General features: G+C 37.1%; 1 protein-coding gene across 1 annotated transcript in view; it reads left to right on the top strand.

Moving 5' to 3' along the window:
- Positions 1-15250, top strand: part of b4galnt4a (beta-1,4-N-acetyl-galactosaminyl transferase 4a) — a 137778-nt gene that overhangs the window by 105020 nt on the left and 17508 nt on the right. The window contains exon 8 of the mRNA XM_044124206.1: positions 7263-7341. Within this exon, the coding sequence (XP_043980141.1) occupies positions 7263-7341 (79 nt within the window). The remainder of the gene's footprint in view (positions 1-7262; positions 7342-15250) is intronic.

Raw genomic sequence — 15250 nt, 5'->3', positions numbered from 1 at the left:
GATATAGTAAACCTTTTAACTTAAAAGATAAACATCAAGGGTGAGCATTAAGGTTTGGGAAAGAGTCTATTTAGATGGCAATTTACTGTATCAAAATACACAGCATAGACTCATATAACATTGTGCCAAATACTGCATCCAAACAGTCTTTTGTGATTGCAATATTGCTACATTGAAATCATGACGTTGACTTCTATTCAACATATTGTGCGGCTATCGCCCAAATCAAGTGACCAGTTTCCACTAAGAGAAGTGGACAACTCCCATCCATACATGTGCATTATTTGCAGATTGCTGAAGGACATTTAAAATGTTTCAAGGCTCTGTGTTTAAATCAGGGCTTGCATAAATAAATGTTGACTTGTGCACCCAATTCAGAAATCAGTTAAATTGTCTTTAAAAGCCCTAAATGAATATATGTACGCACAGGCTGTATGTGAGTAAAGTTTCCATTGGATCTGTATGTCCATTTTAATACACACTCAAACATCACTTTACGTTATCCACCAATTATCAAGAAGATTTATTATATAAGCTACTTAAAATGTCTTTTACCATTTTATCTCAGAGAGTGCAGAGGATGATGTTCACTTCCAATCCTTTACAGGATTTTAAATGTGATGCAAGCTCTTCATTTTATGTGCAGATTTATAGGGAATATGTGGGGTCATTTTTTTTCCTTTTCCTAGTTATTACTGTTGCTCCTTTCCAGGCAACAGTGAGGGAAGCCTAGTGGAGAATGTCCAGTTATTTCACTGTGGGATCTCCGTATCTATAATTGAATCACTTTAACACTCCTGGCCATTATAGGTGGTGAGGAGCAAAAGGAAAGGATAGTGTTTTTCCAGCTGACATCATAGGCATCCATATTTAGCATGGAGACGAGTCGAACGCTGCACCTGCTCTCAGCACCTGCACTATCTGATTGGATCCACTATAGTGTGTGTGTGTGTGTTTGTCTCTGTGTGCATACAGTTCCTTGATTGCATTTGAGTACGAGTACCACTCTGAGTGTTAACTTCTTTCCACACAAGATACTTAGAAGATCTTAGAATAAAGCATTTTTTTTTTTTGCCAGCAAGCTGCAATGACTCCTATGTCCTTTTTTTTCTTCCCTAAGGCTTTCAGTCCACCATCTGTTTGTTCGAGTGATGGGCGCCTGCAAGTATACATATCTTTGACTGTGTGTGGGCGTGCACATCTGTGTTGGAGTGTGACTTATGTCTAATCGGAAAGCCTTTGGGGTTTAAATGCACATCTTTGGAGCTGTGGAAAACCGTGATTTCACAGCAGACATCTGATTGGCAGTAATGCCTGAGTGTAACCAAACTGCAACACAGTGCCGGTTGCAGCCAAACGTGATTAGAGACAGTAATGATGACAGGGGGTCAGGTTAGTCCGACGCAGAGCAGAAATTATGTTGTGAGTGGCTTGGGAATGGATACATAAGCCTTTTTGAAGGGGATCAAGTAAATATCCAGGATATTCTTATTGGTCTGCAGTAAGACAAGATTAACTGCTAGAGACTCTTGCAGACAAATAACGGTTGCTTTAAAAGACCACACATGCACAGCAGTGGATTTCCTTGTGCCAAGCATTTGAATCTCAACTTTTATGTAACATACTTTCTTTGGGAATTTTATCACAGCAACAAGACAAATTGCATTTGTCGGATGCTCTGAGCTGAACCTGCACAGCTTTCTGGCATCAGCAGTGTGGGGGCAAAAATCATGCAAGAATCACAGTCATTGTCTCTGTAAATGTCAAATTGTCACTTTCTAAAAGTGACAGTCTGACATTTACAACTCTGTTACAATCGGACGGGCACGCACAGGTCAGACAGTAATCAGGTTTCTGTCTTCTCCCACACTGTTTCTGTCTGAAACTATTAGTACAGTACTATAAATTATTTCCAGCAGCTTAAACCCATTTGAACCATTCAGTTCTGTGAACGGTCAGTATTATGATGGCAATGTGAGTGGGTTTAAAGAGATGAGAAGCTCTGATAGGGACTAAAAATTAGGACTATCCGTTTGGATTACAACATTTAAGAAAACAATGTTGCTTCTTTTTAAATTGTGACAAAAACAGCTTGTTTAAAAAGGAGAGGGAGAGGTAATCTGTATTTTCCAGGCACATAGTGCTGTTTTGTAGAACAGTCAAGTAACTACGTAACGTTCAGTTGTTATAAAAATGCTGTATATGTTAAATGTAACATGGCAATGTTACGCCTTGAAAATGTCTTCTGTCTCTTTAAGAAGATCCTATCTTTCCAACACTCCATTTTCAGCACATCATCACAACAATGCTCCTCCATGATGCCATTTACATCTATTCTTAGGAGCGCTCGACTGAGAAGTAGATTATATGATATGCTCAGCCAAACATCTAAGAAGTTAAGTAAGAAAATAAAGCAGAGACGCAAGACCAACAGTATGGACACTCTTCTTTTGTAAAATACATAAAGAAATTCGAAAACACAATTATGTTTCTTGCTTATCCCAAAAATGCAACTAAGGTGCCTTTCAAAACACATTAATCCTTCACATTTTGTCACTTTACAATTACAAATTATAATGTATTATAGAACCACTTTCATATAACCGACACTAAAGTATTGCTTAATTGCGCTTCCATCTATCCATCGTCCCATCAGCTTTGACCAGAAAAATCTTTAAAAAGAAAAGTCATCCCCACAACACGATGCTTCCACCACCATGCGGATGACATTGTCAAAACGAAATGCAGTGTTAGTTTTCCACCTCACATAGCCTTTTGGAGAGACTAAAAAGTACAGTTTGGTCACATCTTAACAGAGCATTTTCTAACATGTTGTGTGTTAGAAAACACACAACATGTGTGTGTAGTGTGTTTTCCACAGAATTTTGACACAGATTGGCTTGTGTCCATCTGCAAACCAGACTTTTTATGGCTTTCCACTGGCCTTGGACTGTGTAGACAATAGCTGAATCTCTACAGAGTTATAGTGGGCCATTTGGCTGTTTCTCCTATGTATTCTTTTGTACTTTATTTCTGTTATGCTTGATGTGTTTCTTGGTCTTTATGATGTTCCTTGTTGACTAATCTTTTCTAATAACCCTTTGAGATCTTCTAAAGACAGCTATTCAAGGGAGGTTACATTGTACACCGATGTACTCTTTGTAGTAATTAGGGGATTTCTGAAGACAACTGCTTGAACTGGATTTTATCCAGGGGTGTTAGGGCTGAGGGCTGGGGAGTGGGGGGTGAAACCAAACTGTGTGAAGCTTGACCCCCTGGTGTTTCATTGAGAAAAGCAAGAACTTTTTCAAATCTAGTAATACCAGACAAGCAAAGAAAAGTGAACACAAACTGTTCTCCCCAATTCACTATTTTTGGGCAGAAAATAAGAGTGACGTGGGGAAAAGGATAGAAATAATAGCAAAGAAAAAAAACTGAGCTCAGTAATTCTTAAACATTTTCATGAGATGCTTACATGTAAAGGAATTGGATGGGGTCAAATCAGAAAAGGTAGACTGTGAGAGAAGTGCGGGAAAGAAATGGCCGACTTGACACAGAAGAACAGTGGGAGAGAGCAGGGGATGACAGAGCCGGATGGAGAAAATGGAAGAAAGAGGATTTATTGGGGCTGCAGGGAAGAGCGTTGGGATCACTCTCTGATGGATTAGAGAAATGCATGGGAAATGGAGGAAAAAAGGGAGGGGAGAGTGTGAAGGGGAAAAAAAGCTTTTTGTCCTCCTCCGGGCAGCTCGAGACTCTAGTATCATTAATGTAGTTGAGAGAAACGTTTTTGCTGAGAACAAGCTTTTACTTAAAGGACACCTGTGGGCATTGCAGATAAAGAAATCAGGCAAGAGCAAAAAAGGGACGGAGATGGGGACAGGGTGACACTCGGGATTAAGGACAGACTTCAAAATTGGACTGTGGACTCTTAAAGCCATCAGTGGGCTGAGAGAGTGCAATAGCATAAGAAGATAATAGCAAAGACAGGAAGTTTAAACTCTTTACTTCACTTCCAGGTTTTTAGGATAAAAGAGAGAGGGACAAAAAATGGTTGCTGTGGGTCAATAAGTTTTTGGACAAATGGCCTCGCTTTGCTTCAGTGTTGCTTTGGATTTCTAGATGTTTGTCAAAGAGTGTGTATATCAACAACAGGAAGGTTCCTTCCTCCATTTTTAATACAAAATAAAAATTTAATGCCTTAGCCAAAGCAGACTTCAGGCTGTGATGACATTCTCTGGTATATTGGTCGGCTCCCACAGAGCCTTACGTTATCCATCCTATTCAGATTCCTTTGTCCATCTCTATCTGTTCAGCACACAGTGAGAGGAGATGGGAAACAAAGACTCTAATTAGTCAAGCAATTAGACTCTTGTTTTGTGTCCTTCCTTCATCCTTTGAATCACATACCAATAGCTGCCTTCTTCTCTTTCATGGCTCATTTGCCCTTCATTTGCTCTTTCATCTTTTCCGCCTCTTTTCATGAAGGAAAGACTATAAAAAATAGCTTTTTAAGCTTATTTGCTGTAATCCCATCTTCATTTTCCTAAGAAAGCAGTTCATTTACGATTTACCACTCCTTCATCTTTCTTTTGACCATTCTTTATCTGTCCATCTCTTTCATCCATCTAACCATCCAACACACACTAGCAAACTCATTTAGTCTCACTGAATTATGAAGGATGAAACGCCTACGTCCAATCCCACAATATAACACGTGGCGATTTTGCTTTAATTCTTAAAGTTTTTGGTGTGTCATTTGTAAAAAAAAAAAAAAAAATAAAAAAATTAAATAGAATAAATCCACCAAGCCTGTAACATCAAACTGGTACTGACATTTCTCTACATTTCCTCCATGACAAGCTGTGGCAGCTGTAAATTGTTTCCTTCATAGCACAAGCTAGAAACAAGGATTTATGGAGACTAATAACAAACTGCAGTGATTGATTGCCATATTTAAAAGTTGGTTTAATTTTTTATTTGAGTCTAAGAAATAAAAAGTCACATAGCCTACACATTTTTTTCCCCTCAGCGTCTGAAGTTGAATCAGACAATAGCCCATGATAGGCTATGGGATATCATCTAGCCCATGATAGATTGGGAAGCCCATGATAGGTTTACTACATTTAACATTTAAGCCTTATATTATTATATTTTTCACAAAGTATCTGATCTTGCACATAGACTCCGGGTATTCTGCCAATTCTGGGAGTGACTTAAAGGGAATTATTCCATGTTTTTAAATTTGAGGATGAATGTTGAGAGTTTTGTTTAGATGAAGCATCAGCTGTTTTTATGTCTGTTTTTGGTGGAACTCTGAGACAGTGTGGCGGCAGACAGAAGCCTCTCAACTCTACCATTAGATTATCCCCCTGATCAAGTCAAATTATGGTCAGACATCCAAAGTGTAATGAAGGGTCAGGAAATGTAATGATGTTTCCTAAAAGCATTAATGTGGTCTGGTCAGGGGTGAAAGCTCCACAAAGTCAAACTATAAAACAAACATTACTCAATTTTAGATTATTAGAAAGAAAGACATAATAAATTGACTTGCTTTAAAAAAAGATTTGTTTGTGCTTTGCCTTTTGGAGAATGTATAATGTCTTGTTTATCAGTTTTTTGTTATTTTGCTTTTTTTACTCCTTTAGTGAAGGAGTGAGCTAAAAGTCATGGTTATAGGAATTTCTTTGTTTGTATCATTTTTGGGAAGGGCAAGTGGGGCAACTAGGAACTTCAAGTGGCACTTAGGTTTGCTGGGTGCAATTTCAACAGCTACACAGACATCCCCTATTTATGAAAGAGTGACCTTTATAGCATACTGTCACTGCTCTCCTGCACCTGCAATGATTTATTGGCTATACAGGAAGCTTGTCAGTGGGATGATACAGCAGAGCTTATGCCCGGTGCAGCACATGACTGCACCCCCTTAGGCCTGTGTCCTTCAGTTCCAACTCAGCCAGCAACATCAAAAAGTAGAAAAGAAAACACACACATCAAATGTTGTTTATTATATTGTGCTTTTTTATTTTCATCAAAGCTAGAAGAAGATGGGTAAGTGTACTGCCTTAAATCCGAACGGAAAGACAAATTTTCATTGCTGAAAATTCTTAAGTTACTACACTGAAGCAAACGTAATGTTTGTAGGACATATTTTCTCCTTTATCCAGTTAAAGTGCTGTTCCATTGTTCAGAAGATAGTCTTCGTATAAAAGCCAAACAGTCTACCAAATGTTGTTTGCTGGAGCATTTGATGAGCTCATAGATCTACGCATAGAAGTCAAGCAGTTGGTTATGACTGTGTTTACGTCTGTTTTGGGAGTCAATGTTGTGTGAAGAAATGCTATGTCCTTCATTCCACAACCGAAGTCTGGCCAATTGTATCAAAAATTGTTTTATATGAATAAACCATTGTTTGTTTTATGTGCATATTAAATTGATTTGGGAAAAAGGGGATACATGGGGAACCTTCAAATTATTCTCAGAGAAACAGCTGTGAACTGGATGAGTAAAAAAATGTTATTTATTTGGAACATCGATTTTCTTCATCAGGCTCTAAAGGAGTGGGGGGGTTTTTATTCAGGATTCAATAAAGCTGCTGCTCACAGTCATACTTTAGCATTTTGCCCCTAGCATAGAATTATTTCCTAAGCACATCTTCCTCCATTCCACAGAAGCATAATTTTTGTTGTGGTTTTACGGTTAAATTATTCGGTTAAAGGATTTTAAAGCCTGATAAAACTACTTTGGTGGGGGGGGCTTTCGGAGGCCGAGAGTAAGCAGGTTGTATTATATCAAAATAAACACTCACTGATAACTCACTGGTGTGTCAATAAAAATCATAGCTGAAGAAATCAAAAAAAGCTTATAATTATTCTTAAACAGCAGGTTAAGTTAAAAACAAAATTCAATAAAAGCAGAATATAATGACCATGACCTTTTATAATATTAGAATATTCCTCATGCTTGAGAGAAAAAAAACAATCTAATGAGGTAGCGGGAACAGGGGTCATCGGGATCCCTTAGGAAGTGTCTATTGGTTATAAGTACAGCTACGTTTATGTGCTACTACTTAAAAAAATAATCAAAATAATTTTTTAGTAAATCTAAAATACATTTCTGTAATCGAGGAGGAAATTGCAGAGAACCAATCTTCACTAAACTTGTTCTTGTACTCGTCACATTTACTTACGTTTAAAATGAGATTTTATTTTAGAGTGTATTCTAATATAATCTAACTGTATCGTTTTCTGTTTTCCCTGTAGCCTGATATCATCCAGGCGATACTATTTTGAGATTCTTCACAAGCAAGATGACAAGGGATCAGACCACGTGGAGGTTGGGGTAAGTTATCGCATAATTTCTTCTATATTTTTATTAGTATTATTATTCCTCACAGCTGTTGTTAATCAGAATTCATGGCTTTCTGTTTAGATACACACTTATGTTAATCTACAAGGTCATCTAAAAGTTTCCAGGCGAACAAATAGAAATCAACCCGTTTAGACTGAGCTGATGAGAACTGGCTCATTTTACTCATTAGATCATTTGATCTCAGCTATTCAAATACTCAGCCTTTGGTAGGCTTAGCATTCTTTGCCTATCAAAGAATGCAAAGCACAGCATTTTTAACACACTTCTTCTTTTTCCTTTATTTTTATTGTCAGTCTTCCACAAGACCTTAATATTTTGTCCTGTCTTCTATTTGATCCAATGCACCATTTTCTCCGCAGAGTGGTGTCTCCACCTTAGGCAAGGCTCCAACTGGAACTTAACTTCAAGATGAAGTGTCGAACAAAAGCCCACATCCCTTATATAACCTTTTGTTCTGAGTATGTAGGCAGGTGGCAAGAAGAGATCACTTAGGTGTGAATGTAGGAAATATCTTTTAACTAGATTTGAGTTATTATAATCCTTGTCAGCAGTTGGCATAACACCAACGGTGTCAGTGTGATAGATCTTCTCCTTCTGTAGTTTTTTTCATGTTTTGTCATCCTGAAAATTAGTCATATTTTCCCTACTTACATTTTTATGTATTTTACTGCTTACATTCCTTTTGTGACTTTTTTTCAGCTATATACTCATTTCCGTTTTGTTTGTAAAGTCTAAGATTCAGAAAGTTCTTTTTTTTCTGTGATGTTCTCTGAATTTCTTTTCTCATATTGATTAGGATGATGCAAAGCTCTGTGATGACAGACAGATCATACGGGAAACTGGTTTCTAATAAGATGATACAACAGCCAAAGGAGAACAGAAAGTTGCTTAGTTGTTTGTAAACTCTTTGGGAATTTTGTTTGAGTTCTGTGAAGTATAGTTTAGATTGGGCTTAAAAATCCAACCTGACCCGGACAGATTCCATCCACACTCTGTCTGAACTCAATACAGCCCGACTAATTAACTCTAGTTAGAGCTCAGAACCTGAAGTAAACCCAACACAATATTTTAAGCTGTTAACAATATCAATTCTTCATAATCATGTTACTTAACTAAAAGTAAAAAGTAGATTGAAATAAAACTACTCCCATTTTTTTCCCCCATAAAGTTACTACTCGCCTCTGGTCATTCAAAGTTTCTTCAAATTGTTAATTAAACTGAACAGCATTTGTCTGCTGCCTGCCTTATGACTTGATTGCAGGTCAGGTTATCCAGACAGTTAAACGTAAGAATATTTTTGCAAGTACTTTTTGTCACTCTTTGTCTAAGCCTTCATGATAGAAATATCACCAGAACAGGAAGCTTGTAACAAACTGATGATTTGAGGTCACATTTCGACTCTTAATATCATCTAAAAAGAACAAACTTCCCTCCACCAGTGGCAAGTACATTTACTGTCGACAGGACAGAGAAGTATGTTGTTGTGCACGTCAGTACTGCAAAATAAAAAAGTTGCAGCCTTTGGTAAATGGTAAATGTTCCTCCATACTGCAGCAAGGTGTATCGAATAAGAACAGTCTTTCTGTGGTTTCCCCACAGTGACTAGTACATTCTTCTTTACAAAGGTGTTTCATCACTGGATCTCGCTCTGCTTCATCTACATTTCACCGCATTGTCCCAAGATAAGTTTGACTCACATTGCATCTTTGTGGTGCTGACAGCAAAACAGTCTAACGGACCACATTGAGAACAGCACATGTTGTTTAATGTGGTGAACAAAAGAACAGAGGAATGGTGTATGTAACAAATCAGTTGCATTTTGTAGGTACAATTCAGCAGAGTTTAAGAAATGGGTTGAGAATCACTGATCTAGAGTAGATGTCTGATCCAATTTGAGGGAGATCCTATATTTTGGGGGAGGATGCACCAGAATAATAGTAATTAAAAAAAATAAATTAAAATAATTCATCTCAGCTTGGTCAGCTTAACATTAATGGTTCTGGTCAACTAATACATGGTATGCAAAATATCTGGACTGAATATTGAATTGTATGAAATAGAATTCGCAATTCAGTCCTTACCATCTTTTCAGGTAAGACTGAAAAGATGGTAAGATAATATTTTTCAGCAAAAGTGGATCTATCATTTACAGCTTTTTAAAATGCAAGTTATTCTTGAGGTTATGTCTGAGCAACAGGCACTTCATTGTAGTAATCTTTAAAAGGTTGTGTGTATATGTAGCAACTCCTATTTATTTGGCTAAGAAAAGGTTTAAAAGTGCTTGCTCTAAGCATAAATGTCATTCACTCTGATATCTTAACCAGAATGCTTTATTTGACCTTCTCTTGGCAGACTTTAGTTTAAAGAAACCAGGTGAATACATTTTGTCTGACTGGAATGTAATAACGTTTTGAAGCTGCCCAGTCAGAGTCCTGACTTCGGTCTGATAAAAGAATGATGAAACGACACATTCCAACCCAAAAGACTTGGAGCCCCGTGCCAACAGTAAATCTTCACACTACCAGTGGAAGCATGGGAAGAGCTGATTGGCAATTTTAAGAAAGATTTGATAGCTGGGATGCCAGTAAAGATTTTTCCCAATAATTAAGAGGGCTATACATAATTTTTTTTATGGATTATCAAAATCTAAATACAAATATCGATGGTACAGGGCTTTGTTTAAAAAAACGTATGAAGAATAATTTAAACAAAATATGTTTTCCTAACATTTTAATCGCTTCATATTAAATTAAAAAGAAAATGGAGCAAAGAAAATGTAGCTAACAAAAAAATAAATACTGAGAAGTAATAATTTCCACGTAGAAATGCACAACATTCAGTTTTTTGCTTTTATTTTCTTAAGCGAAACGCTCAGCGTGTTTTCAAAATAGATTGGTCCAAGTAGATAAAGTGTAATGAATATAAAAGTCAGCAAGTTGAAATTATATGCTTGGTTGTGTGTGTGTGTGTGTGTGTGTATGAATGTGCCGTCTGAGTAAGGCTTTCGTATGTGATTTAACAGTGGAATACATTTTATACCTCGACAAAAATAGCAGATTTACTGTGACCAGCCCACAACAGCATAAGCCCAGGGCTCACATAAATCTGCAGATACCCAGGCCTTCATTTGTTAAAGAGCAGATAGTGGGAATTCATTGCTTTTTTCCCCCCTCTATACAACGTGTTCTCCCTAAAGCTGTGATTGTACAGTCAAAGATGGGCTTGTAATCAAGGAATGTATTTGTTAAGCAGCTCGTCCTTTGAACACTTGAAACATGCTGTATTAAAAGAGATTCTGAGAGTTTGGGCCTGAAACTAAGAAGGAAACATTCATGTTATGATAGGCTTCTTTCTGTTTTGGTGCATTTAGTATTTAAGAAGGCTAGCTGCTAAAAGGTGGAACATAAATAATGAATCAAAAAGGGACCATTTTAAAGTGCCCAAGTTACTTGGACTCAAATGCATATTTTGTAGGAGCAGTGGGGATTCTGCCCTTTGGCTGTACCTATCCAGTGCAGTCACCTGCCTCAACCCTTTCCCCAATTAACTTCAAATAAAGTAATATTTTTTGTTAGAGTTATAGGTGGCTGCTTAACATGATAAATCATTCCATGAGCTGCGGTTTCATTAACTTTCTTAATTACCATCTGGATCTTTGTCAGTGAAACACAGGACCTTTTCCACCAGCCTAATGGAAAACATCTACTGATCGCAGCCTGACAGGACGACGGAGTGTTGCCCATTAAACAGAATGATTGAGGGGATGACAGAGGAGAAGAAAGCAACACTTTAATTAGCAATGGCAACTTTATGGACAGGCAGCGGTGTGAGGTTTAGATGCAGGATTTTAATGGCCCTGTTTTAGGACTCCTACTGGGCCAAATCCCAGACTGATGGACCGAATATTACTCTCCTTCCACTGTTGCACTTACACAGGCTCAGCTGCACAGTCATGGCCACAAAGACCTTTCAGTATCTAGTATGAAATTTCCCTCGGTATAAATCAGCAGTACTAAAAGTGATCTGCAACCAGGTGTTTAAATACAATGAGCATCTCGTTCTTTTAACAGGAATTTGCTTTACTTTTTTTATGATTTATCCCAGGCTAATTAGGTCATTAAAAAAAGTAGTTGTTTTTTTTCCTTTGGTTGGATCAAGGTTTTCAGATCTGAAATTTGTTCGAATACAGTTTACATCACCTTTTTATGCAAATTTTTACATTAATACATAACACATTTCAATACTCCACCAAAAGAAATCTTTTGCTTTTTGTTGCTAAATTACTGATCTTTCTATTTAAGCCACCTCATGATAATGAGATGACTTTACATTTATTTACCCTACATATAAATTTCCAGCTGTTATTTGTCGTCAGAACAGTCTACATGTACAATATTGATCCTATGCATTAACAGGTTCTTAAGCTCTAAATATTTGTGAAATTTGATTTTTCAGACATTTTTTCCAGCTCTAGTGAGATGGGGGGGATATTTTAGATATTATTTCCTGCCTTAATATATATCTATATATAAGAAGATCTAGGTGTCCATGAGCAAAGTTTTGGGTTGCTTTGGTTCATTCTTTTTCTCTGTGTGCTATTCTTGCCATCCATCCATTCTATTATTCATCCATCTGTGCGTCCATCCACTGCAGTCATTAAAACTTATTATTGACTATTTTTGAGATGTCAACCACATTAGGCTTCCTATAAACTTTTGCATTTGCTAAATGTGCCAAAAAAAATGAATAGCAGATGATCTGTCACACAAACCATACACTTCCACACTCCACCGAAAGGAGGCAGGTGGTCTGCCACAACAATAGCCATGCACTGCAGGACTCCAATCTTGGCTCATTTATTTCATAGCACCAAGGCGATGTTTCATCAAACAGGTGCAGTGTGCAAGTCCTACATCCCACACATGCTTAACTGTTCTTAGCCAGGGCACTTAACCCCAGGCTTTTTGCCAATTCGCAGCATCTGTTTACTGATTTGGGTGTATTTGTGTGTTGAAATAGGTAAATATGATGCTAAAGCATATTAAGGGGTCAGTAAGAGTAGAAATTAATTTGTAAGTGCCGTCCATTTAACGCTGAAAGGTGTTTATGAGGCTTGATTCCAGTCATACACCCATTTAAATCTAGAATTCACTTTTCTTCACACTAGTATTGGCTCATATAAAGAAATCCTCCCTCAAAACATATCTTTAGCATTACTCAGGTTCCTGTCATGAGCAGACCAAACAGACCTTGTACAGTTTGTTCACTCCTTGGACAGACTTGGATAGAGTTTCAATCTAGTGGTGTTCATTTGTTTCTCTTGATGGTGCCGAATGAACAAAAACCTTTTCCAGAGAAAGACATTTTTGCTCCAGAATTGACCAAAAGACTATTTTCCATCTGTTGTTCCTGGACAACACTCAATTCCTCCTGCTAAAAACAAAGCTATGCAAACAAAGTTAAAATAATTTGACTACACACGCTTTGTCAATAAACAAAACAAATTCAATCAATACAAGCAATAAATACAAGACAAGGAAACTCTAACACAATTATCGTAAAAAATATAAAAGGTAATTAAAGCTATAAAACAAGCTACTCTTTCCACACTAGTGAGAAGGAGTGCACTTTTTTTCTTTTTGGTCTACATATAGATTTTATCTGTCACTGTCTTTTAGCAAGGTGGGGGAAGACAGTCAGATTTCAAGTGGTTATGAACACTTTTCTTGTCCTGTTTGTTCATTACAGTAGTTTTGTTGTTTAATAAAGAGGAAGAAAAATACAAGTAAAAAAAAATCTTCTGACTGGCATAAAAGTTGTTTTACAGTGCTGTTTTCTCCTGATTACTTGACAGTAGTTACAATGAAGCGTCACTCCAAACAACTGAAGTAAGTAAGGAGTGAGATAAATGCTTTGCTATACTAATTGTTCTTTCATTAGCGTGTTAATTGTCACTTTGCTTTCTTTGCACCACAGCTGCAAGATGTAATTCTTGGCTTGTTAGCAGCATGTCATTCCCAGCCAGGAACTGTTATTCAGTTCTTCATCTGAAACATGGTGGACACTCACATGTGGTCCTCTTTCTTCTGCCCAACCACCCATAAGTTACATGAAAACAGATTACTTTTTTTTAAAAAATGATGACTATTAGAGAGAGATATATAGGCACCCTTCTGTCAAATTTTAATCGGAGTTTGATGGATTAAAACCCTAATTAATTCCTTTTAATTTCCAGTGTCAAATTACATCCCCTTCCCTCTCCCATCCTCCCATCCGGTGACAGGATAAACATTCCTTGGACATCTGTTATTTTGATCGATGCAGCACATTGTTGTTGTTTTTTTGGGTAGTTACCTCTGGTTTTTCTCACTAAGTCAATTGTGTTTGTGCATGTGTGTCCGGTTTTAAAACAAAATGCGGGACAGACCTCACCCGTCAGGATGAGCTGAGGTCATTGTGCTCATCGGTTATCAGCTCTCAGGATTTGCGCAGGAGAGGGCAGAAGGCTGGACAGGGGTTGACCCCCCTGACCCCGCAATGTGTGTGTGTGTGTGCGTGTGCGCATGCGCATCCCTGCGTAAGAGTAAACACATACCTCTAAAGAAAACCTAGAGTTTAACTGTTTTACTGCATTATTTATGGTAGCACGATTAGTCAATGCTGACTATGAGTTTGTCATTTCCTTCATCACTTTAATTTGATGATTTTTTTCTATAACACTTGCTAATGTGATACGTTTCAGAAAATGTTACTCATTGGTACAAGTACTTCTTGAGAATATGTAACACTTGCTAGTGTGATACATTTCAGTAAATGTTTCTCATTTGTACATGTAGTTCTTAAGAATACTTTTGAAACTCAGATTTTTTTTTTTTCTGTAATACTTGCTAGTGTGATACATGTCAGTAAAAGTTCCTCGTCTGTAATTTTATTTCTTAGGAATATGTGATGGGGACTAAACAGGCTGAGGTGAGGATACTCTTATTTAACTTTCAGGTTTCCCCAAAGTTGAAAGTTTTTTTACATTGCACAACCACGCTCCAAGAGTTGTATTTAAACCAACATTTACTATTTTGGAGAAAGCATGAAGCAGTGGGAAGATCAGTGTTGATTCAACAGCAGGAAAAAAACTGAATGAAAGTAGCATTTACAATGACGCGAGGACAAATTCTGGAAATGGAGTGATGTTAGAGGTTGTTTTTCACTTTAACTGCGGAAAGATAAAAGTTACATTTGAGGAACCTCACGTAGGCCTGTTTACTACCAGTCACATATTCTTAAGAACTACATGTACAAATGAGAAACATTTACTGAAATGTATCACACTAGCAAGTGTTACATATTCTTAAGAAGTACTTGTACCAATGAGTAACATTTGTATCACACTAGCAAGTGTGATACAATACAGAAATTTGACACCGGAAATTAAAAGGAATTAATTAGGGTCTTTAATCCATCAAACTACGATTAAAATTTGACAGAAGGGTGCCTATATATCTCTCTACTATTGTTTAGCAGTCCTCTATTCTTTTCTTCACACACACATCTTTAAATGTTTTTAAGCTTTAAGATCAAAGATTATCAGATAACTGCATCTCTACCTTTTTAAAAATGTAAAAGGTAGATATTCCATCTGTACTAAGATTAAAAACCTTAGTACAGATGGAATCCAAATGTACTAAGACTGAGGTAGGATGTATCCTTTGTTACAACAAAAATTATAAATCTCTAAAAAATACTTTACAGCTTTCTATCTATCAACCATTTTTGTCAGAGATTAGCCTCTAATGATTTTTATTTTAATGGCCTAGTAAGAATAAGACAGTAGTAAACACAGCAATAGAAACTACTATCCTGGTTAAGTGACTTATCTGCTTTG

Source organism: Gambusia affinis, linkage group LG08 (genome assembly GCF_019740435.1).
Source record: "Gambusia affinis linkage group LG08, SWU_Gaff_1.0, whole genome shotgun sequence".
Lineage (NCBI taxonomy): Eukaryota > Metazoa > Chordata > Actinopteri > Cyprinodontiformes > Poeciliidae > Gambusia > Gambusia affinis.
This window is presented reverse-complemented; position numbering and strand designations above follow the sequence as displayed.